The following is a 22978-nucleotide window of genomic DNA, read 5'->3' as shown; positions in this document are numbered from 1 at the left end:
AGGGGAATGCATATATAGGTTTCATCCTTTTAGTTCACACTGAGAAATAATGATTACAGGAATGTGCCCTTATTTGAAAAGAGATTAAATTACCATGCTTGCATTTTATCTTCGAAGACAATTTCTTGTCAACGTCAATCATTTATCTGTGGAGTTCATCACAAAGTAAATCAAGGATTTAAATAAATGTCTGTGAACTTCAGCACCTGTGTTTGTGTAATGAAGAGCAATGTTTCAGTGCAATCCAAACAACCACGTCTTTAAAGTCCAAAGATGGCACGTCTGTAATGTACACACACTGTATGCATCTGCATCTGCACTGAATAAACTGTGACACTCGTGACTTCAGGCACAAATGAATAATCAAACACACATTAGCAGTACATATGTAAACATACACAACGTTGTGTTGTAAACCATAGGCGGGATTAGATTGTCAAGACAAGACTTGTGTCTCGTGATAATATGGACTCGTGCTGTCATCGTGCCTTCTGTGAAAATTCCTCAGGTAGACAAATGTGTTCAGCCACTGTTAGGTTGCTAACGTTCCTTCGAATGCAGTGCCACAAAATGGTCAGTTTTTTAAAATCCAAAAGTGATTTGGGAGACAACCCTGCCTCAGTAAAAGCTCCGAAGTGTGTGGTGAGGAAATATGACCCTGAATACCTTAAATGTGGATTCATAATGGCAGGCAGTGAGGGGTGAGGGTAAGCATATTTATTCTGGTCATTACAGCTGACAGCAATGCTGGACAAGAAGCAACTTGACAATGGGGTGTTGGCATGGACGATGTGACAATTTCATGTTACAACGACCCTGGCCAAAATAATTGCGATGCACAATTGCATATCCTAAAAACATGCTTAAAACCCTTAGAATGGCACTAAAATATAATGGAATAATTTTGTCAAGAAACGATTATTTTGATTGCATCAAAATCTTTGTTTGGTGAACAACCTTTTTAGTGAAAAAAAATAAAAAAGAGATCATAAACCGTAAGGTTCCCCTGCATGAATAAAATATAAAGAAATAGCAATACTGTGTGAGTCTGTTCTTTCTTACATTATAATTCCTGTATTTTTGTAAATCAGAGTCAGGATCTATTTTTCCACTTCTCTGCCATGACAGCAAACTATATATTAAGAACAAGGATGACAAACAATCACACCTCCACAACAGCTGGGGTGTAGATTGCTGTCCCGAACACTGGTGGAGGAGCAGGAAAGGCCTTTTTCACAGCCGACTCTAGACTTGGCAGAAATAGAGCAATTGTTTCTAATAACGTTAATGATGGTTTCATTCCATTCCGGTGGCCCAGTAAGCCATGGCAGTGTGACAGTGTGTGATGAGCCTGCATACACAATAGCAGGACCTTGAAAATAATGCAGCTATGACTTTCCTGCAAACATTGTCAAAATGTCCTTCTCGAAAGAGGCCCTTAGCCTTGTCTTGACCAACAATTCAGTTTTAGGAATTAAGATGAGACAAGTTTAAGTCTGAGGGTCATTAAAGATAACTCCAAGTTTTAGTCATGTGGCTAGCAGGTCAGAGTCCAAAGTCTTCAACTGCATATCGGGGTGCAAGTATTTTAAGTGTCTAACTATGTTCACCATTAAAATTACACAGCATTTGAATATTTATTTCCATTATTTTAAACCAGTTTTTACCTAATTGAGACCTTGCAATTAATTGTACCTCATGTTTTAAAATAAATAAGAAGGTCATGGGGTTTTTCTAAAGAAAGAAACACTTGTTTGCTTGTTACCTGTAGAGAATTAATTGAACGTTATCATTAACGTTGCAGTGGCTGTGAGTAGATAGGTTTATAGTTAGCTTAGTTTTGAATTGGCTTAATTTACAGTCACGATTATGTCAATTTAATGGCCAACTTCCCAATATGAGCGACACGCAAGCATGCACTATTGCTTCTGAGAATATGGACACATTAGTGGATGATAGACTCAGCTGTCACATGTTTGAATGTTTGCTTACTTTGGCTTCACTTTTATCATACTGGAGTGAATTCTGCTCAAATGTTGCGACGTTGGGGTCTCCTCATTTCTGCATGAGTCTATTTTTGAAAGTTATCTTGTGTTGCCATACTCATGCGAAATAACTGCGATTCTACAACGACAAACAGTCATGAAAAGGGCCATATTGAAGCCTATTTGCAGTTTTGCGTGGTCTGTAGCTTGCAATGTGATATCTACATGAAATTTCCAATTTCTTGCAGTGCCCGCAAAGGCAGCACAATAGTCCGGCGTGCCATGCGTAGCTGCAACGTTGATAGGTGGAAAGAACATGACGTCATTACGTACAGCGGGACGTCTCGGAGAAGATAAACAAAAAGGAAGGAAGCCTTCGGCCATACAATCGCGGCAAAATCGGTTCAAAAATCTAGCTTGCGCGCTACAGTTAGCAACTCCATGTGCCATTATATTGCTTAAAGCATTGCTATTCAGCGTTCACGGTCATGGACGAGGGGATAATATTTCGTATGAGTGCATTTTCCGAGCAAGGGGGGAGGAAATACATGGAGGATGTTGTCGAGATAAGAATCGAGTACGAGCCGACGCCAGTGGAAGATTATCCAAAGTCGCAGGGACATGGAGGACCGGGGAAAGCCGGCAGTGACCCTACAAAACAGCCTGGGAAAGAGGCACGCGACCACGACGTTGCTGCCGAGTCTGGCCCAGCCTCTGCGATGTGGGTCGAGAGTCTATCGGAGGAGGGCAGCGACACACCGGCACCGGAGGAAAAAGTCGCAGAGCATGCAGTCGACACTCGGAAGTCTGTGGCGTTTTTCGCCGTCTTCGACGGCCACGGGGGTCGAGAAGCGGCACACTTCGCGAGAGACAATCTGTGGAATTTATTAAAAAAGCAGCGCGGGTTTTGGTCGAAGGATCACAGCGAAGTGTGCGCTGCTCTCAGGAAAGGTTTCATCGCCTGTCACCACGCGATGTGGAAAGAGCTGCGTAAGTCGATCAGAGTGGAGCATACTTGTGTTTTTTTTTTTTTTTTTTTTACCTTCACGGGCCTATTTTATCGCCGCCTATTTGCTCACGATTCGTGCCGTCGCAGGTCGAGCAGCAACGCTTGAGACGGCACACCGTGTCACGTGAGGCATCCTCCTCAGCTGGTGTGGTGATGCCCATCCCATTACTAATTAACAACACGGCGTGCAGGGTTGACCCGGACCTTTCAATGCAGCTGTGGTGAATCACAGCATTAGATATAAGCGGACAAGAAAGACATGTTCAAATTAACCTAAATAACTTAATTTAGTTGTGTGGTCTGAGTCTGTGCATTATACAAACACTTTCTTTCAATTTGGGGTTATATCAGGTTCCAATCCATGTTTTTTTTGTTTTTTTTAAATGAAGGTGGTGAGCATGTGTATTTTGTTCATCAATCTCTCAATCTAGTAGAGGCACAATGTGTTTTCCTCTAATATGAAATACTGTGGATAATATCGCATATTTCTGCAGAAAGGGTTTGTAGAAAAGTGGCACTGATTTCAAAAATGGGGTCTATAAAGGAGGCTCCCAAAAGCATTGTAAAAAAACAAAAGTCCTCGTGAGTGCCAACAGAAAAACACAGACATCAGACGTGAAGCTTAGGTCACATAAGTTCACTATGGAGAACAGGTAGAAGCACGGCAAACCTTTACGTTCGCGGCCACAGAGCGGCACACGTTAAACCTCTGCTCTGAATGATTGCGTATTAAAGTGGGAATGGACGGAACCAAGGAGGACCTTTTGCAGCATGTTGCAGATATCCGGTAAACACGAGTATGGAGGAACTGCGTGCAGTGATGAGGGACTGCCGGGGTGGGATTTTGGATAAAATGCTTGTGTGTTTCATTCTGGTTAGTAGAATGTAAAGCTGGTTAAGCCTGAGCTGAAGCCAAGTCTAAAAACGAGCCTCAACAGCAGGGGGGGGCTATATTTCTGTGGCAACATGGGTCAAACCTATTTAATCCTGCCTTATGAAACTGAATTTCTCAAAATAAGCCAGATTTGAGACTCGAGTAAGCGTGGCTTACGTGGTCGTCATGTTTTATGCAACAGCTCTCTGATCCGTGGCGAGCAGACTGTTATCTTCATCAGCAGTGCTGTGTGACCGGGATAGAGTTTACACTTTGTGTTTTTCATCAAATCAATGTTGTCCTTGAGTATAAATGTGGAAAAAACGGTTGTTTCACCTGTATCGGACTGTTGCTGATGCAGTAAGCTTCAGTGTAATTTCCTATGGTTGCCCTTAAAGCTGTGTAGCTGCTGGGAAAGTGTCCGTTCGGCCCAGACTCGCTTCCAGCTGTCAGTTAAAGACTGTTTTAAAGACTAGGCTTCCTGACCCGATGAGACAATGTCAACGGCTTCCCAAGCCAGATGGAAAGGCTTCTTAACTGTCTTATTCCTTATATTCCTAATCCAGTACTTCCACCTTTCATTCTACTTGGCTCCGATGTATCCTCTTCACTACTTGTTGCCAGTGAAACTTTTGTTAAAATGTTACTCATGTCTTGTATCTAAGAAACCTAATTTTTCTCCCCCTTACAGCGGAGTGGCCAAAGACCATCACCGGCCTGCCCAGTACATCCGGCACCACAGCCAGCGTGATTGTGATCCGCGGGGTCCACATGTACGTCGCCCATGTGGGGGATTCGGCGGTAGTGGTCGGAGTGCAGGAGAACGACTCTGACATCACGCTCCAGGCACTCGAAATAACACAAGACCATAAACCTGAACTTCCCAAAGAAAGAGAAAGGATTGAACGCCTGGGTGGCAGGTGAGTTGGTGAACTGGACCTCAGACAAATTACATCCCACTGAGGGCACATATCTTCTTCACCTTGTTCCTTGACACATTGCTGCGTTCCCTGTTGAGCTTGAAAGCTTCGCCTTTTTTTTTTGTTTTGAAGTGTGTTGTATTTGTCTTTTAACTGCAGTGTAATGAAAAAGTCCGGGGTGAACCGTGTTGTGTGGAAGAGGCCCAGGCTGACCCATAACGGCCCGGTGAGGAGGAGCACGGTCATCGACCAGATCCCCTTCCTGGCTGTGGCCCGATCCCTCGGTAAGGGTGACACCCCCGCTCGTTCGGGTTTAGTGTCCATAAAATGATACCGTACATATTCGTTGGAAGTATTTTTGTATTATTCCTTCAAAAGTGCTGACATTACGTCATCTTTTCAAAGGCGATCTGTGGAGCTACGACTTCTACAGCGGAGAGTTTGTGGTTTCTCCAGAGCCCGATACCACCGTGATGACCCTGGACCCCAAACGGCATCGCTACATCATCCTCGGCAGTGACGGACTGTGGAACATGATGCCACCCAAGAATGCCGTCAATATGTGTTCCAGCCACGACAAAATGGTGGTACGTAACTGTAAAAAAAACTAGTCATTTTCTTATCTTATCTCAGCAGTAGCAGTAATTATCTTCACAGCTGTCGGAGCCTGGAAGCTTTAGGATTTTATTAAATCATTTTATCTCTTTTCCGTCTGCTGTTTCTTTTTTTGCTTCCAGGGACCAAAGGGGATGTCTTGCGCCCGCCGGCTGGGATGCACGGCCCTACTGTTTTGGAAAGAGCGCATGCTCCGCGCAGACAACACGACAGTGATCGTCCTGGCCCTGCAGGAGCGCGGCGGGCCCCCTGTCCCGATGCATCGAGACGAGATTGTTGTCGACATGTCTACAGGAATGGACCATGTTCCCTTCCCAGGAACTACTTATAACACGTGTGTGGTCCCAAAGGTCAGTGCCATGGCTTTGCTGCATCCTCCTTTTTTGTAATTTTTAATCAGGATGAATCATTTAAATCATAAGGCGAAAGGACATATTGTAGGTTATATGTTTTCCAAATGTAGAGACCTCAGAACCTCTCTGACAGTGGAACAATATACAGAATATTTGTGTGTGTGTGTTTTTGTTGTTTGCTATTCGCTGTATTGTCCTTTTTATATATCCCAGTCCATTTTGTTTAAATACTGTCACCACTAGTGGAAATCTGAATGTTTGAAGTCACCAATGGCGGATGACTTCAGGTCACACCAACAGTCTTCTATCAGTGGACCGCTGGTTTCAACAAATCAACTCTTTGTTTTCGGGGCCAACAGGAGGAGCATGAGGATGACATGTTTTTTGGAGAAGATGAGATATATGGAGAAGAACATGAGGGATGGCCGTGCCTGGAGTGGTAGTGAGGTGACTGCTCAGTTATAAAAAAAAAAAATGTGTCAAAGTGTCAGCAATGTGACCAGCCAAATGATTCATATGCTCTATTGTTGAACCTGGTGGCAAAAAAAACATCTTTTTTTTTGGGATATCAACGTGACAAACTTCCCTTACAGCTGGTTGGTCCTCTCTGCTCGGGAGTATTGATTACTGTGGTATGGACGTTGTGCTGCTATAAGAGGGCTGTAGATCACTTATTTATTTAAATGTGCTGTCCAGTGTTTGGAAGTGAAAGCGAGATAATTAATTCCGGCACATTAAATGACTATTAAGTCACAGATGGTTACCTTCACCAGTGTCACCTTAAACCTACTTCCCACTTCATCCAGTAGAGGGAGACAGTGACATTAAACTGTTTTATTCACAGTCCCAACACTTCTTACAGTCTTCAGGATATCACAGCTGTGTCTTGTGTTCAGTCTTCATTTACCAAGTGAGAAAACGGTAACATCATAAAATACATTATCAGGGTATTAGATGAACAAATGGAATAATCAAAACTAATTCTGACTCCTCATCCAGTTTTCATAAAAGAAAATATCTGAAGACTAGATTTGTACTTTCCATAACTCTTACAGAGGATAAGATGACCATTTCATCTTTCTTATTTTGCCGTTAATACTTTTGAAAAGACCTTTTGTATTTTTTTTTTATATAAGTAAATAGCTCCTATAGACAGAGGAGCGCTGAGAATGCTCTGTGATCCACATTATCTCTGGGCCATGCAGCACACATACAACCTAACGCAGAGCCATTAGAACACATCTTAATCCAGTATTGTGTGTCAAACAATTGTTGTAGTCTCTGTCCATTTGTACCGGCTTCCATCTGTGTGTTTTATCCATTTTCAAATGATGAATAGCAAGTTGTGGTTTTATTTCTTGACAAAAATATGATTTAACTTGAATAAATAAATAGATGTGTATTGTAATATAACACGTTATTTGTTTTATTTCAGCGGAGCGACGCTGCAGACGCTCCCTCCCCAGTCAAAGACAGTTCCACGGCTCTGTGGCAGGCACTTGGGCTGTACGAAGCAGCTTCCGGTGCCGCCGCACAGCTGCTACCCGACGCCGACTCCGCGAGGGCCGCTCTGCCCGCCTCAGACGGTTCAGCGAATGATTTCGAAAAGCAGGACTCCGCAACCCAAATGGACTGCGCTGCTCCCGCTCCTCCCTTTAAAAGGTCTCGCCGTTCTCCGCACACACCCGCTGCACCGAGGGGTCCCCCCCGTCGGCTCGGCCGGTCCTCCGGCAAAAGTCTCCCCCTGGAGACGCCGGACAGCGATGTACAAAGTGAACATTCCGGTCAAAAGACGAGCTCCTCTGAGGAAAGCAGCATCCTACCACAGCTGATTCTTGTCTCGTAGAAACTGTGTTTTTTTTTGCCCTGCGGCGAGAAGGATAATCGCTATCAGGTGTGCCACGGGGGCCAACTCCTAGATGTATACTTTTTATACAAAAAGTCTTCTTTTTTTGTAAATATGTGAGAAATTTGAGATTGTAAATGTGTTGCTGTTTTAACCTTTTTCTTCTTCTTCTTCCCCCTCTTTGAAATTTAGTGTTTTCGCAGAAATTTAAAAATTCATTCAATCTATTTTCATACGTATAAGTATGTATAGTATAGCCAAAAGATGTATTTTGATGGTGGATAATTACAATCTGAGATGACGTCACAGTTCACCAAAATAGTGACACGTGCAATCTTCCAGTTTAGATTTCTATCGAATGAATTGACGGTGTTTGAATTGATTTTACTCGTCTGATGCCATAACATCCCAGTCCTTCCTCCAGTGGAGTCAGTACCTCAGACCAGTTGTTCCATAGATGAAATGTGCTGCCATGCCATTGTTAGTGTTTGTATTTAATCGGGTTCAATAGAAGCCCCTGTTAGTGGTGATACTGTGTGCAAAATAATGGAAACGTGTGAAAAGCAATGGTCTGAGGGTATTGATTATAAATCTGTTACTTGTTTCATGTTTACCAGTGGCTAATTATGTATGTGTCATCATCACAATTGCTACTCGGCTAATTGGTGTATCTTACGCATAGCTTGTGAGGAGGCGTTAAAGGGTCTGTTCACCCAAATCAGTCAAAACAGAATATATCCTCTCATTTTCCCTCGTGGTATCTCTATCCATGTACATAATGTGTGATGGTAGTGAGCTGACCCTTTGATGGTACTTTGCTGGACATTCTTTTCTTTGCTGGAGAGATCCATCTCCATTTTTGATTTGACCATAAGGTATTGGGTGCTGATGTGAAAGCCAAAATCAATACCTGTGCCTCACTGGAAGGTTTGGAGTCTGCTTCCTCCTTGACTTCTCTTTATTTTGAGTTTCCACCGGACACCAACACTATTCCAAAAGCCCTTTTCATATTCTTTTCATATCTTGTATCCTTGTGTGTGTGTGTGTGTGTGTGTGGTCTGCCCCCATAACTTGTTTTTTAATCTGCACATAAAACACCTTATGGTACGAATGAAGTGCCCGTTTCAATGTCAACTTGCGTTAACAACATGGCAGCTCAATTACTGTTTCAGCCGATTTGTTTACCTTCTTTTTTTCCATAATAGTGTCATGGTTGCCTTAGCACAAATGAGTCAGAGGTGCTATTCACAGGTTTTCATTAACGGGTGAGAATCTCGAGGATATGTCAATGTGAGTATAGGGGCTCACCGTCCACACTCCGGTGGATGGTGAGCTGACAGTGTGTTTTGTTGATTTTTTTTTTGTACAGCACGTCAATATGCAATAGAAGTTTGTACAGTACATCATTATGCAAAAATGATTGGGTTTTTCAGGAGTCTGGCATGCTCTGAGATCTGCTCTGTATGTTGTGAAGTGTCCAGAGGTAATGGATGTTAATGGGCATGTGTGTTGTTTTTTTTTGACGATGACAATACTTTGTGTCTGGCTTTATATCCACTGCAACCAGTTTTCAGGACTAACTGTTATAAGCTAATGGCGTCGAAAGTGACTGGATATACAGCGTCTGTGTGTGGTAATAAAGTTCTCATTTTCCAAAATCGGTGGCGTTAAAACGAGTCTGTTGCGGTGTCTGTGTCGCCCAAACGACGACATCCAGCCCAGTGTGTGGAGCCGTTGTCGTGACTATGATTAATGACTAGCATGTTTCTGTTTCGAGAAAAGTAACCTGTTCGTCGACTTTGTTAATGGAACCGTGTTTTTCTTCAGCTACTGTGTAGCTTGAATACAGAGGCAGCAGGCGATGCTCGTGTTTTGTGCGGGGGTGCACCGGCGTTATGTTCCAGTAGATGGCGGTGGTGTATTAAACAGTTGTGTCTCTACAGTTAACTAGTCTCTTGAATGTCTTCTTACACACACACACAGTGGTAACAGCAGTAGGATTATCACAGGAGACACTGATTGAGGTCTAATCAGCTGATGAGTATCACCTGTGCGTTGCTGTAATGCTGGGCCTGAAAGGCATTGTTTGCCATAACTGGTGATGGTGCACAAAAAGTGCTACATGAATAAGACGCTCTCAGTCAAAAAGTGTGAGTTGTATTTCTGAAATATCTTCATGTTGAGCAACCCGAGACTTTGCTGAAGATGTGGACATTTGTGTGAATGAAGTAAAACATGACGGAGAAACCACAGTTTTCTCCACGGTTGAGTTTTTGCTGAAGTTTTTCGGAGGTGAAATAACATCACAGTCGAGGAGAGAGCTGAAGGGCTCTCTTGGTGCATTGAGTCAGAAAATTCAAAAACTGTAAGTCATATTATTAGGCGATTTAAAATAGGAAAAATAAATATCTTGGTTTTAATGTATTAATCATGTATATGAAGGGAGATTTGTGAGGTTTATAGGTGTGAAATGTTGGTGTATAGCAGAACAGCTGAATACACAGCCCCACGAATGTGAATGTAAAACACCCCACATTTATTTATACCGCATCCCAAATAGGCTTTCCAGAGCAGATCTGAGTTTGTGTTATAGGAGACACAGAGATTCCTTTCAGTTCATGCAGAGTGCACATTTCGAAGTGGAAAATTATGTCTGAGGGCTACAATTTGTAGTCCAAACATGTGTTTACTTTATTTATTTATTATTATTATTAACTGCCACCAATGGTGAAATGTAAGTAAGTAGGCTACATTTACACAAATACAAAAAGAAAATAAAAAAAATGTAAGGATCAAGTGTGCCTTTATGGGTTGAAAGAATTCTCTTCATAGTAAAACAATGATGTTGACTATTCTGCAGAATGAGCACTTATTTTGCATACGTTAAGTAAATATATATAAACGTTTTTGTCAAAAAGAATGGATCTTTATCGATTTTCCACCCTAAGTGAGCATAAGGAGCTCCTGTACGTCGCATGCTGTATTATGTTCAAGCTTTACTCTTTCAGAAGAGAAAGAAGCTGCATATTATACTCGAGGTAGATTGAAAGAAATGAGGCCAGTGCTAATGTGATTACCTCAGCCTTTCCATCCCTGCAGTGAGGTGGGCTTGAAAGCTTGACGTAAATAAGTAACCTCCCTGGTCTTTTTTTTAATTTTTTTTCGTGATGTCATGTCCCTGTGACATATAGGCCTACTGTACTTTAGGAACACATTTCTTGTGGTCTGTTTCTGAGACATTACAGACATCAGATCCATGATTGTGTCTTGACTTGAATATTTCATTGACTGTCAGCCCAGCATCTGCTGACCTGCCTAACATGCAACATTCCCCTCTTACTGCAGACAGTCTGTCACTGTGCATCAGCCAGTGGAGCGTATCATTGTCCACCACCTCTCCCTCTACTCCCCCTCCTCGTATTTCCTGCAAATAAGCATCATCACTGCAAACTAGTGCAGGGACTCAGAGAGCAAATATAGTTTTGACACCACATTGCCAAATGTGAAACACCTTTCTTTTCCCCATATTCATAACCATTTCATATTCCATAGTCACACTCCACACACTGCACGGACAGGCACCCCCCCCCCCCCCCCCCCCCCACCCCCCCCCCCCCCCCACCGAGGGGCGTGTCTGATGGTGCGACCGTGCAGACACCCATGTGTCGCGACCCTCGTGGACCCACCCAGCAGTCGCACACACACCCCACCCAGGTTAACACTGGTATTACTGTTGCCGATGTTTGCACCGTTAGCTGCTAGTTGCTGCTCAGCCATCCCCATGTTGAGAGCCGTGTGGATGATATGCCTCAATCATACGCTCTGAATTTCAAAAATTAGCACCTTTAAATGGTGGATTTTATGCACTTATCATTGAGACGTTTCATTCAAAACCACACACATCAATGTCATAGTTGCACTTGAGAAAAAAAATCAGAAGATCACCAGTGGATACATCCTCTGGGGACCACGAATGTCCGTAAAAGCTCTCATCTAATAGGTCTAATAGATTTCAAGTCTGGATCAAAGGGGGTCTCTAGGTTTAAGACATTGCTGTATTTGGCTTTAAGTTACATATAACTTGTTTCAACATTTTGTTTTTCAACTACAACATTTCAACGTGCAGCGGATCTGTTGTAGAACCATGTTAAAAAAAACAGATGTAACAAATTAAAAAAAGATCTTCCTTTCATTATCTAATCACCCAAACCATTCTTACTGAGACGGCGCAGCAGATACAAACAGGAGCTTGTGGTGGACCAATGCCTTACCTACTCATCACCCACCTGTTCTGACTGCTCCCCTCACTCTTCCTTCTGTCTTTGTAACCTATTCAACACACACACGACATGTATGTGCCGCTTCATATACCTTGCATCAATGTCCCATGAAATTTTGATTCTTAAATTAGACCGCTGCTCATCTGGCACCTTAACACTCGCTCACTGAGCGTGTGAGAGTCGCAGGCTTTGGTGGAGCCCGCCTAACTTGTTTCTTTCCATGTCTCCTGTCTCCTTCTGACAGTATCAGTAGTGTTTCAGCAGGACTTTAATGGCTTGCCCTCTGCCACTCTTGGGAGGCTCTGGAGTAAGTGCTATGAGGAGGGAGACTTCTCCGGATGATGGGAGGTGACTTGCCCTCCTTTTCTCCCCTTGCTCTGACTCAAAGAAGGCATGCAGGGTTGTTATCAAATGCTGTTTTCATCATAAAAAATTATTATTTGTGTATTTTTCACTCTTGCAAAAGATTGGAATCAGTCCTTCCCAAACTCACAACCCTCCTTTCATTATTATTGTATTTATGTCCTTCCTGTGTCCTGTTGTAATAATAACTCTCCGTCTCGGCTTCGGCTTTGTGGCATTGGTGTGGCTTTGACATGCATCTTGTGATGAATCAGTGTGTTTCTCGTCACGCTCATTGCAGTGGCTGATGTTGACGATAGTTGCTGAATAGGAGGGCTTGTTGCAACATAATGACTTCCCTTTGTGGTAGGTCATGAGGTCTGGCTCCACACTGGATGGTCTGTGTTGTTGACCGGGATCACATGGACGTTCCCATTTAGCACTTCAGACAAGAGTCACTCATTTAGACGGCTTGCACCTTCTCCCCCTAAAAGAGACATCATCACCTTCCCTTTCCACTTCATCATGGTCCAGCGCCTCCCTCCGCAGCCTCTTTCTCTCGCCCTGATATCTCAGTCCACTCACTTATTCACTCTCTTCCTCAAAGGCAAAAACTCACAGGGACACTCACCCCAATTGCCCGGAGCTCAAAGTCACTCTTCTCTGCCTGTAGCAGCACATGTGCATGGAGTGAACGTAATCTGCGAAAGTGTCATGGAGTGAACTTAATATCCACACTATGTCCAACAAAAAGGACCATAACGTTTGTTTTAATGTCATATTTTATGTTACATGGTCATTTTTTAAAATGTTTGTTATTTACGTTACTTATCTATTTTTGAACATTCAGATGTTTTCAATTGCTCTGGCGAATCAGGTTGAAACTGGGTGAAATTATCGTGGGAATTAGCTACATGCTGTCACCAGAATTATGGTAATGATGTAAATTATCCCGCCTTGAGTGCAACAAAGCTAACAGGAAACAATTGCCTAGAAAACCATTCTATCTACTTCTACAACATTCGCTATCCAGCTGCCTGGGGTTTTTTAATATGGAGGGTTGGTAGTGCCAGAGGCCTGCTAGCAAAACAATGAGCTAAAAGTGGCTAAAAGCTACAGAGTTGGCTGATGATTTTCAGTGGGTCCAGCACTGGCAGCACTTTTCACACGACAAGGCGCCATTTGCTTCAATAGCATATTGCTTGGAGGCGCTTTCAAAACACTAGCTGCACTGCAACAGTCTAGAAAAATAAGTAATGACTGACCAGTCAACTAATCAGCACAGAGCCAGTGCAGAGGAACAATTATGACGTTATGGGATGGAATGGCTTTTATTAGGTTCCGACAGGGTTCTCACGCAGGTAAAATAAAATCCAGCTAGCTCATATGAAGAGGAAAGAAAAAAACGAAGCCGCTAAGTCACACTCACTTCTCATAACTAACCTTCTGCAACTCAATATCTTGGTCAAACCAGCACAATGGAGTTGGTTACATCCTTAAAATAACATTATTTGTGACTGGATAAAATAAGCAACTTTTTTTCGGCATCCGTGGGCAAAGGGATCCACTAAAACCTCTGGGTCATCTAGATTTAGAATTAATATGATTAATATGATGCCCTATGCCGCCGTACTCCGATCTCTCCACTGGCTCCCTGTAGCATTTAGGATACACTTTAAAATTCTCACCCTCACTTGCAGAGCTGACCTACTTCGCCCCTTTTCACCCGCCCGCGCTCTCAGGTCAGACGTTTTAGGTCTTCTGTCTGTCCCACGCACACGCCTTAAGACCCGTGGTGACCGAGCCTTTGAGGCAGTAGCACCGAGGCTGTGGAATGCTCTGCCTGCACCTCTACGCCTCGCAGGTTCTGTGAACACTTTCAGAAACCAGCTCAAAACGCATCTCTTTAGACTAGCGTTTAGGTAAAACCCGTGTCCTAGACCTGATTTTAAACTATGTTTTAATTTTTGTATTTTTCTGTGTGTATGTAAATTATTGGCCCTATGGTCACAGTGTGTTTTTTATGCTTGTAATTTCTGCCCTGTTAAGCACTTTTGTCTGTGAAAAGCGCTTTATAAATACATATTACTTACTTACTTTTTTACTATAGTGCTCGGGTGGTGATTATTTCCACTAACCCTCTCCGTTGGCGGTGAATCAATCTTGTTAAAAATGCCAATGAGGGAGGGATGACCCGCTCACCTGGTAGAGCACACCGGGGTTTGAATCTGACCGACCGCCCTTTGCTGCATGTTCTCTCTCTCTCCCCTTTTCCTGACTATCACTATTACTATCAAATAAAGGCAAAAGTCAAAACAAAATAAATACATTCCTAAAAAGAATGCCAATGACCCCCTTATTTACACTCTGGTGACACATTTTAAAAGGAAATAAAGGAAAACCTTTATTGTTTCACATGATTGCAGAATGTCACTCAATTGGTTAAAAATTCCAGTCACTTGAATACACCTAATAAATCATTATGTCAAACTATTTCATTCACACAGATTGGTGAGTATTGATATTGTTAATAAGATTTTACTATTAAAACAATCTACGAAATCCGATCGTACTGAACATTGTTTGTAAAGCTCAACACTGACTGACACTTGTGCTTTTTAGCAGCTCATGGTTCAGGATGGCTGCATGAACTACTATTTTCTTACGTGGCGATTAATCTAAGCTGCATTTGGTAGGGCAAACTGATCTTCTGTTGCAACCGTCTTTTTTGAAATACAAATGACAAATGTATCCTGAAATCACCATGAACATTGTTAAAAATTCCTGCCTGTAAAATTAGGAATACGGATTCCTCGCAGGCAGCAAATGTCAAAATCTATTAATAATATATTAGACACCCAAAAAAAGCAAGATACAGCTTGCTTCAAGTAACTCCATTTTCCAGGAACGATTAAACAGTTTGAGAAGGTTAATCTGCTGATCATTAAATCCATTTAATTTTAAGCCAGAATGTTCAGGTGACACTGTCGCCCACTACAACTATCTATTGCTCCCATCACATTATGGCTGACTGCAAAGTGAATAGCGGCCACTAAGAGTACTTTATGAAGAACCATCATCTGTGAAATGACACATCAAATAAGTTCAGTTTACTACGTTTCACAATTCTACTTGTAATACCTCTCAAAGTAAACTGCTACTCTGGACCTTTTAACACTGGACATTTGGACTTCTCAAACACAGATGTAAATAATAAACTAAGGCTGCTTTCCAGTTCCCCAAGACACGGTCTGTCTTTTTATACAATTTTAGACAACTGCCGTGACATTGAGCTTACTGTGATCAGAGTGCGAGATGGGGCCCACGATTGTACGTACTCATTTCGGAGCTGGATTTAGAGGTGTGTTGAGGTTAAGATTCTTAGCCGTCTTTAAGTCCTGTGGCTGTTACCCTGAAAAAAATCTATTTCACCTCCTTCACATAAGGTTTAAAGCAGATTGGCACGTCAAGTTGTCAGGATGGTGTTAGTAATCCACCAGTGTCTGAGAGAACGTGATCGCACAAATATAGTTAACGTCTGTTGTATTCTATGTGTTACTGGTGAATTGAGGGAAGAACGAAGCTGAGTCAATTAAGTTTGGAATAGGTGTGATTCCTTTTCATATATTATCTAACAAAGAATGGGCATACTCATTGATTTCATTCATGTTTTTTTGCTGGCGTTTTGTTGCTTATTGTATTTTTCGTTACTGATCTTATGTACTGTTAGGTGACTTTGAATTATTACAAAATCTTTCAAAAGTTAGCTTTTACTTCCTTCATTTACTTGTTACTACAAAAGCCATGATGATTACACATTTTGAGAAAAATGGGTTAAAATGATAGAAAACCCCTGACCCAAGCTTGGAGTAAGGCACAGTTTTATTAAGCTCTCAAACCGAAGAAGATGTCGTGAGGAATAGTGTGACACAGTGATTAGCCATCCAAGGTGTGGTTGCTAAGACGTTTATAGCGTGTGAGGGGAGTACTCTTCTCTTTATTAAGGCAGTTTTGTCACCATGTAACCTTGGCAATAGAACAGTGTTTAATCCTCTGCTAATGTGTCTTTGCGAGCCAACATTGCTTTCAGACGCCCATCTGACCTCCCATACCTTATAATGCTCTTACTCTGATCAAACCTCTGAAGCCTGGATTATAACGCCATAGAGGGTCATCGCTAAGAAGCAGAAGTGAAACATGTTATCTTGCTGATTTCAAAGGCTGATGGTTTACTGTTCTTGAACGAGACACCCAAAAAGCAAGATACAGATGGCTTCAAGTGGCTTATTCGCTATCCTCGGGCGCTCTATCCTCGGGCGCTCTATCCTCGGGCGCGCTATCCTCGGGCGAGCTATCCTGGGGCGCGCTATCCTGGGGCGCGCTATCCTCGGGCGCGCTATGCGCATGCTCCGCTTTCCAGTAGGAGGTGAACTGTTTGTTAAGGTTTGTCAGCTGATCATTAATTCGGAGCCAGTATGCAACACAAATGTAACACAGTGCTTACTGGGTTTTGTGATCTATGAGTAATTCCACTGACCCGTTTAGTGCATGTTAGTGCATGTGAGTGTGCCCCACTGGCTAGGTCATACGCTGGTTACAGCTGATAACACCGTCGCCACGGAAGCAAATGTTAGCTCTGTCCGCATCGTTGCTGTTGTTTGCACTGTTAGTCTTGTTTGCACCATTAGCTGCTAGCCACGGGCTCAACCGTCGCCATGTTGATAGTAGTGCGGTGTCTAATGCTGTGAATTTCGTATTTTAAGCACCTTTAAAGCACATGCAAATGACACCAGGTTGTAGCAATATAACCACTCACATTGGATTATGGGAGCTAATGAATCCTGTGCGTTCGCAGCCTTTTTTTCCATACATTCATTGAATGCATCACAAAGAAAACAGTGCAGAAGAAGGTAAGATATGATGTAATTATTTTCAATGTCAAATACATGAGCCTACAATTGTGACTGAAATAGCATTGGATTGATGGGATCATATGAACGGCTTCACCAAACAATGTTTTTTTATAATTCATTTTTATCATCATTGTACTAATTAAATGTTAAAAACTCTCCCAGATCATCCAGACAACAATAAGTTAAGATTTCCGGATCTTTCTATTACTTGAGCTGTTGTCATTATGCATCACTGTTACAGGTACAGCTGTTTCAGGGCGACAAAACCAGTGATGTAACTGACTGAAAGCATTTTCATTGATCACCACACCCTTCGATTTATATTCAACTTTCACTAGCCTTTTTGAACTTTAATAACAGTTTCCCTTGGAGACGTCCAAACTGTCCAAGATCTGCCCAGGACCTATACCGCTTTGCATGTGTCGTTATTCGAATAGTGCCCTTAGTCTTAAAGGAAAAGAAGAAAAGGTTATATGCACAAAATTCTAAAAATACAAATAAAATAATAAAAGCCATAGTTTAGTAAATGCTTCTAGGAACTAATTTGATGAGACAAGAGTGTCTGGTTTTCCTTGCTGCCGCTGTTTGTTCGTACCGTATTCGAGTACGTGCACAAATGCAGATGCTCACAGATGCAAAAAACACAGCGGGGAGAAGTGAAAAGAAACAGTTGACTCATCTCATTCCTAATTCCCTGCTGGCGATGGAGGCAGCTCTGAAGTCACTGAATTTGTGTTGCTATGTGGTGTCTTTTCAGTTTGGATTAAGGTGAGAGTGAAGGCAGGAGGACATGCCGGAGCCTGGGAGCTGTCCAACGCCTCCTCTGTCACTGCCAGTGCGCCTGCTGCTTTTAACGGCAACAATTTCACTATACGCAACGCTGTAAAGGCAAGCAGACTCTCGCTGTACAGAGCCCAAAGACACGCAGACACGCAGACACACACACACACACACACACACACACACACACACACACACACACACACACACACACACACACACACACACACAATTCCAGCTAACCTGCAACACTATTTAGCTGTTGACATTGGCACAGCCTTTTGCAGAGTAGCCCAAGAGTTGGTGACAGGGTGAGACTGAATGGGAGCTGCAGTCACACACAATCTTGGCACACTGGTAGATAATACAAGATGACAAGGACAATGGATTGTGTATGTGTTTGTGAAAAGATGCTTGACAATTAGGCTTGCCACTGTTGCATGGAGATAGCGGGATTCCTTGAGAAGCTCATTGGACTGAGCCTGAGCAGCAACAAGATCATTTATGTTTGTCAGATGTGACAAAATCAGATTGGCTAAAGCAAGACACTGAAAAGTAATCTCCCTATTTAAACTTTCACTAAACTGCATGTTGAATCTATTGTATTTTAAAGTACACTCTTGTGTGTTTCGGTTGTACATCCTCAAAGGCTGGCTGAATAGAAAGAGTTTGCCATGTGAATCTTAAAATAATCTTGTTTGGGGGAATGCAAGGTCACCAATGGTCAATCCCCGGAGCACAATCAGGAGCAAAGTCAAGAAGGCTCATCACTTAGACACGAGACGGATATTGAGCCTGACAGGACACAAATCATCTCATCCAATACTTACAAGTCGTAACTGAAAGTGAATCAGTTCAATTTCATTTTAGGCCAAGGATAACAAGCCATTCATAATCTCAGTCTTGAGGACAACTACTCAACTCTGAGGTCCTCTCAGTTCACTGAGCTTTTCGTCCTGTAATAGACCAGGAGCTAAGATCGGCTACCTCAAAAAGACACCTACATTTAATCACCTGTGTTTGTGATGTCTTCGCAGCCAAGTCTGAATAAAGTTTCCTTGGCTCAGCGTAACAATGTAGCGTAACAATGTAGCGTAACAACTGTAACAACGCAACTAAAGTATTGTTGCAGTCCTTCAGTCTGTCTTTATGTCGGCGCTTCGGCAGTCTCTCAGCAACATCTGCACTGCTAACATCATTACCGAGCCAACAGGTTGAAATAAGTACACGTGCACTAACACGCACATACAGATGCAAGCCATTTGTTGTTGCCATCTGCCTATCAGGACTGCCTAATCATTCAAATCCCTTCATACACAACAGGCACAGCCTACGAGAGCAATTTGGGGTTAAGTACACATCGACCTGGCCTAGCGGAGCCGGGGATCCCTTGATTGAAGGACAACCTGTTTCAACTACAGAGCCACAGTCGCCCGTATCAGTTAGTGTGTGAGTCTCTCGCACAGCCGATGCTTCTCTGCCAGCAGCGCAGCAGCCAATCACATTCCAAACATCACTTGACTCAACAAGGAGTAAAACGTGGTAATCAATTAGCAGGCAGGGATTCTGCAGCATACTGCAATTCGCAACACAACAAAGGAGCACTTTTTATACCATGAGATATTATTTATAAAGTAATAAAGATCCTCCGCCCTTTTATTTCATTTCCTTCCTTGATTTCATTAATCTAACCATGTCCACGGCATGCCTCTGTGGGTTACGTTGTTTGGTCGCAAAGGTTTCCCACTTTGATCCAGACTGAAATATCTTAAGTGCTAGATGCATTGTACAAAACGTATTCCAGACATCCATTGTGCCTAGAGGATGAGGATCCCTTTACTTTGCCTCTAGTGTGCACCAGCCAGTCAATTAATATCTATTTTCATCTACTGGATGAATCCCTTTAAAAACACATTTGTGATGCCTTTGTTTTTAACTGCCACCACGAAGTCCACAGTTGTGGTTTTGAGTAAAATGTTTCACAATGACTGGATGGATTGCCATGGAATCTGGTGCAGGTATCCACGTCCCCGACAGGATAACTCGTAATCACTTTCAATTTCAATTTGTCCAATACTTTGGACTTGACCAAATACCTGCATAAACAACAGCCTGAGCTGTGCTTTGTGTGTAGTGCTCATTAGCACATGTCAGCATAGCATACTAAACTAATACCGGACAGCAGGCTGAGCATATGACGCGGAACTGGTGACGCATTAGACCCATTCTCATCAGGTATAGTTTGACTGCGGGCAAACCTGCGTCGTCACAATTCACATAAGACGTGGGCCCACGGGTCTGCTCGAGGATTTCTGCATAGATCACATGATCATCTGACATCATCGAAAGTGGATGTTGTTTGTACTCTGAGGAATGAGCACGGTGGGCGAACAATGTGGTGCTGCTCCAGGCAAGCATTGATTTATTAGGATTCAAGTTCTCGATGCAACCACCTTATGGAAACAATATACTGCACCAAGCAATCTTCTGAGCTGTGGAACATCTACAGAGAGAGAAATGTGGAAAAGAGAAAGAAAACTAACATGCTGAATTGGCATCCCCATTTGCAACCATAACAATTGTATTACTGCATTGTGTACGTTCACAAAAAACAATGTAAGACACCAGGAAGGTTTAAAAGAATACAAAGCTACGTGTACTGATGTATGCACAGCATAATCAGAGACTGTTACATTGTAGCTTTTCTCTGTAAAGTGAGCTGCAGTGCCTCACAGCTACACTGACTGTCATGTAATATTGAGTACTGGGGAGCCCTCTTGTCATCTCAGGTCCCATCCACCACTGTCAGATGCCCTTAGGCATGGAAGCAGCCTTATTTGGCTATGAAAGGTCCCTTAGTAGACACTTAGGGCCCTCATACTGCTACCAGGGGTTCCAAAAGACTTTTAGGCGAGGCAGGGTAGAGATGAATTCTACAAAAGTCTTCTGCTGGCTGTCTCTGCCTCTCTGATGGGATACCTGACGCGTTTGGATCCCAGAAGGTGCACAGGAGTGGCAGGCTTAAAAAGACACGGAGTAAATGATTTAATAGCAAATCTGACGCAGCAAAGCAACCAGAGAGCTGCGGCATCCCACGGGAAATGGTCTAAACCAGTGGTTCTCAAACTATGGGTGGTATTACAGGTGGGGAAATGCAGATTTTTTTTTTTTTTTTTTTTAAAGTAATTAATAAATACATGACGAAATGCCTGTACTTTCGTGTAAGTGTTTACGTTGCGCCGTTAACAGGTTACGCTTGCGCATGCGCGACGGCCATGATCCTTGGCGACTCACATGTGTGGCTTAGTGTTCCAAATGAAGAGACATTTGGCAGGCGGGAACAGAAAAGCAACCGCAAGCGATGCATCCGAGACGAACAGCAAGCAGCCAAGAAGAAAATATGATGACGCCTATCTTGCTCTGGGTTTCACAGTGAACGTGGTAGGAGATGAGGAGAGACCAGTCTGTGTTTTATGTCTGAAAACTCTAGCTGCGGATAGTATGAAACTTGTTTTGTTTAGTTTTTCACAGGTTGCACTTTATTATCTTGAAAAGATGTTTAGTGCAAAACAGGTTAATTGCAGCCAATTGCAATAAGCTATTTTTTGCCAAATTGTAGTTCTTTTTTGCACAGATTGAACTTTATTTGCATTGTTCTAACAAAGCGATTGCACATTGTGTTTGTTTTTGTCTGATGGAGCGATCTGGTTTACTTAAAAGTGATTGCAATTTTCTTTATTCTATTATTTGAAAAAGCACAGACGGAGGAGTCACAAAATGTTATTTCAATAAAAGTTCAACATAGACCATTTTGTTACAATTTTGTTGGGGCGGTGGGGCATGGACATTTTTCTTCCTCCAAAGTGGGGCGTGACAGAAAACGTTTGAGAACCACTGGTCTAAACCTTTGTTACAACTAATGTCCTCAGTCAGACATGACCTTTTTTATTGTCTTCTCCCTTTCAACATGTTTTTTTTCTCCCCCTGAGTTTATCCAAAGTTCAATATTTCAAAATATAATATATCCAACTGTTTATATCCAAATGCATAAATGCTTTAAAGAGGTTTCATCGTGATAAGGTTACACATTCCATGATAATTACTCTGTACCACATAGAAGCAAGCAAATCACATCTATACGGTCCTGACAAGGCTTTCTTTATTATTGTTGATTCAAATGTAGTTGATGATTGGTTTAACAACAGCAAGAAAAAACAAGTAAGAGAAAGGTCTGTCGTCTTGAACGCCACTATGTTAAAAACATGAATGCAAGAAGCTTTCGCAGTTGAGAGCCACGCACACACACACACACACAGCCATCCGTCATCCCCTCTGAAAGCACTGCTAAATGAATTTGTAGGAAAACACGTCTTCCTGTAAATCCAATAAATCTAAACAAACAAAGTTATAGTGGTGCGACGGTGCCTCAACAGGGAGTCAACTCTATTAAGCATGAGGCTTACTTCCAAAATAAGAAGTCTGTCTGCCATGCCAATGAGTTGAATGTTTAACTTGTTTAGGAAGCAAAAGTATTTCCTAATTTCATTAAGGGAACAAAGGATGCTATTTTTCAGAGGCCACTGGACGTTTTGTAGCCAGTGCCACTTTGCACTGGGAGTTCACAAGGCTTTAAGATGGTTAGAATTGACATGGCGTCTCTTACAGCGTGTCTATTAGGCACTGATTCAATTTGGGGCTGTATATTTATAGTCCCTGAAGCAAGAACAATGGCATGGCCCTCTCTTTATAATTAGTTGTGTCTCTGCCTGTCTGTCATTAGATTAAGTTGGAATCAGGCGCTCAGGGGCTGCGCTTGAAACACCACCACAAATGGGTTAATGCAACCCAAAATGCATGACATTAGGTTCATCTGGTAGACAACACGTCTCTCCCTCAGGTCAGTGGATACACACACAAGCCATTCACTCTAAATTGCATACGATTTAAAATGCTGTCAGAGCCGTGTGTCTCTGTCTTTGACTCTAAGTTCAAAGCTCTGAATCCATTCCATTTACGCCATTCACTGAGCTCACTTGAACCAACTCACTTGGTTTGTTGTGG

The 22978-nt window shown here is 42.5% G+C and overlaps 1 protein-coding gene across 2 annotated transcripts; it reads left to right on the top strand.

Moving 5' to 3' along the window:
* Positions 1 to 2300: 2300 nt before the first annotated feature.
* On the top strand, positions 2301 to 9549 carry LOC142960328 (protein phosphatase 1D-like). 2 transcript variants are annotated; one of them, XM_076102134.1, is made up of 7 exons: positions 2302 to 2975; positions 4560 to 4788; positions 4948 to 5072; positions 5194 to 5375; positions 5526 to 5753; positions 6116 to 6203; positions 7192 to 7330. In XM_076102134.1, exons 1-6 carry the CDS (start codon positions 2474 to 2476, stop codon positions 6197 to 6199), a joined length of 1350 nt encoding a protein of 449 aa, XP_075958249.1. In that variant the 5' UTR covers positions 2302 to 2473; the 3' UTR covers positions 6200 to 6203; positions 7192 to 7330. The 2 variants fall into 2 exon arrangements, with proteins under 2 accessions (XP_075958250.1, XP_075958249.1); XM_076102135.1 differs by lacking the exon at positions 6116 to 6203 and having other exon boundaries at positions 2301 to 2975; positions 7192 to 9549.
* The last annotated feature ends 13429 nt before the right edge of the window (positions 9550 to 22978 follow it).

Source organism: Anarhichas minor, unplaced genomic scaffold (genome assembly GCF_050575085.1).
Source record: "Anarhichas minor isolate MPS153535 unplaced genomic scaffold, ASM5057508v1 ptg000027l, whole genome shotgun sequence".
NCBI lineage: Eukaryota > Metazoa > Chordata > Actinopteri > Perciformes > Anarhichadidae > Anarhichas > Anarhichas minor.
Note: the sequence above shows the minus strand (reverse complement) of the source record. Positions and strands in the feature narration are given on the sequence as shown.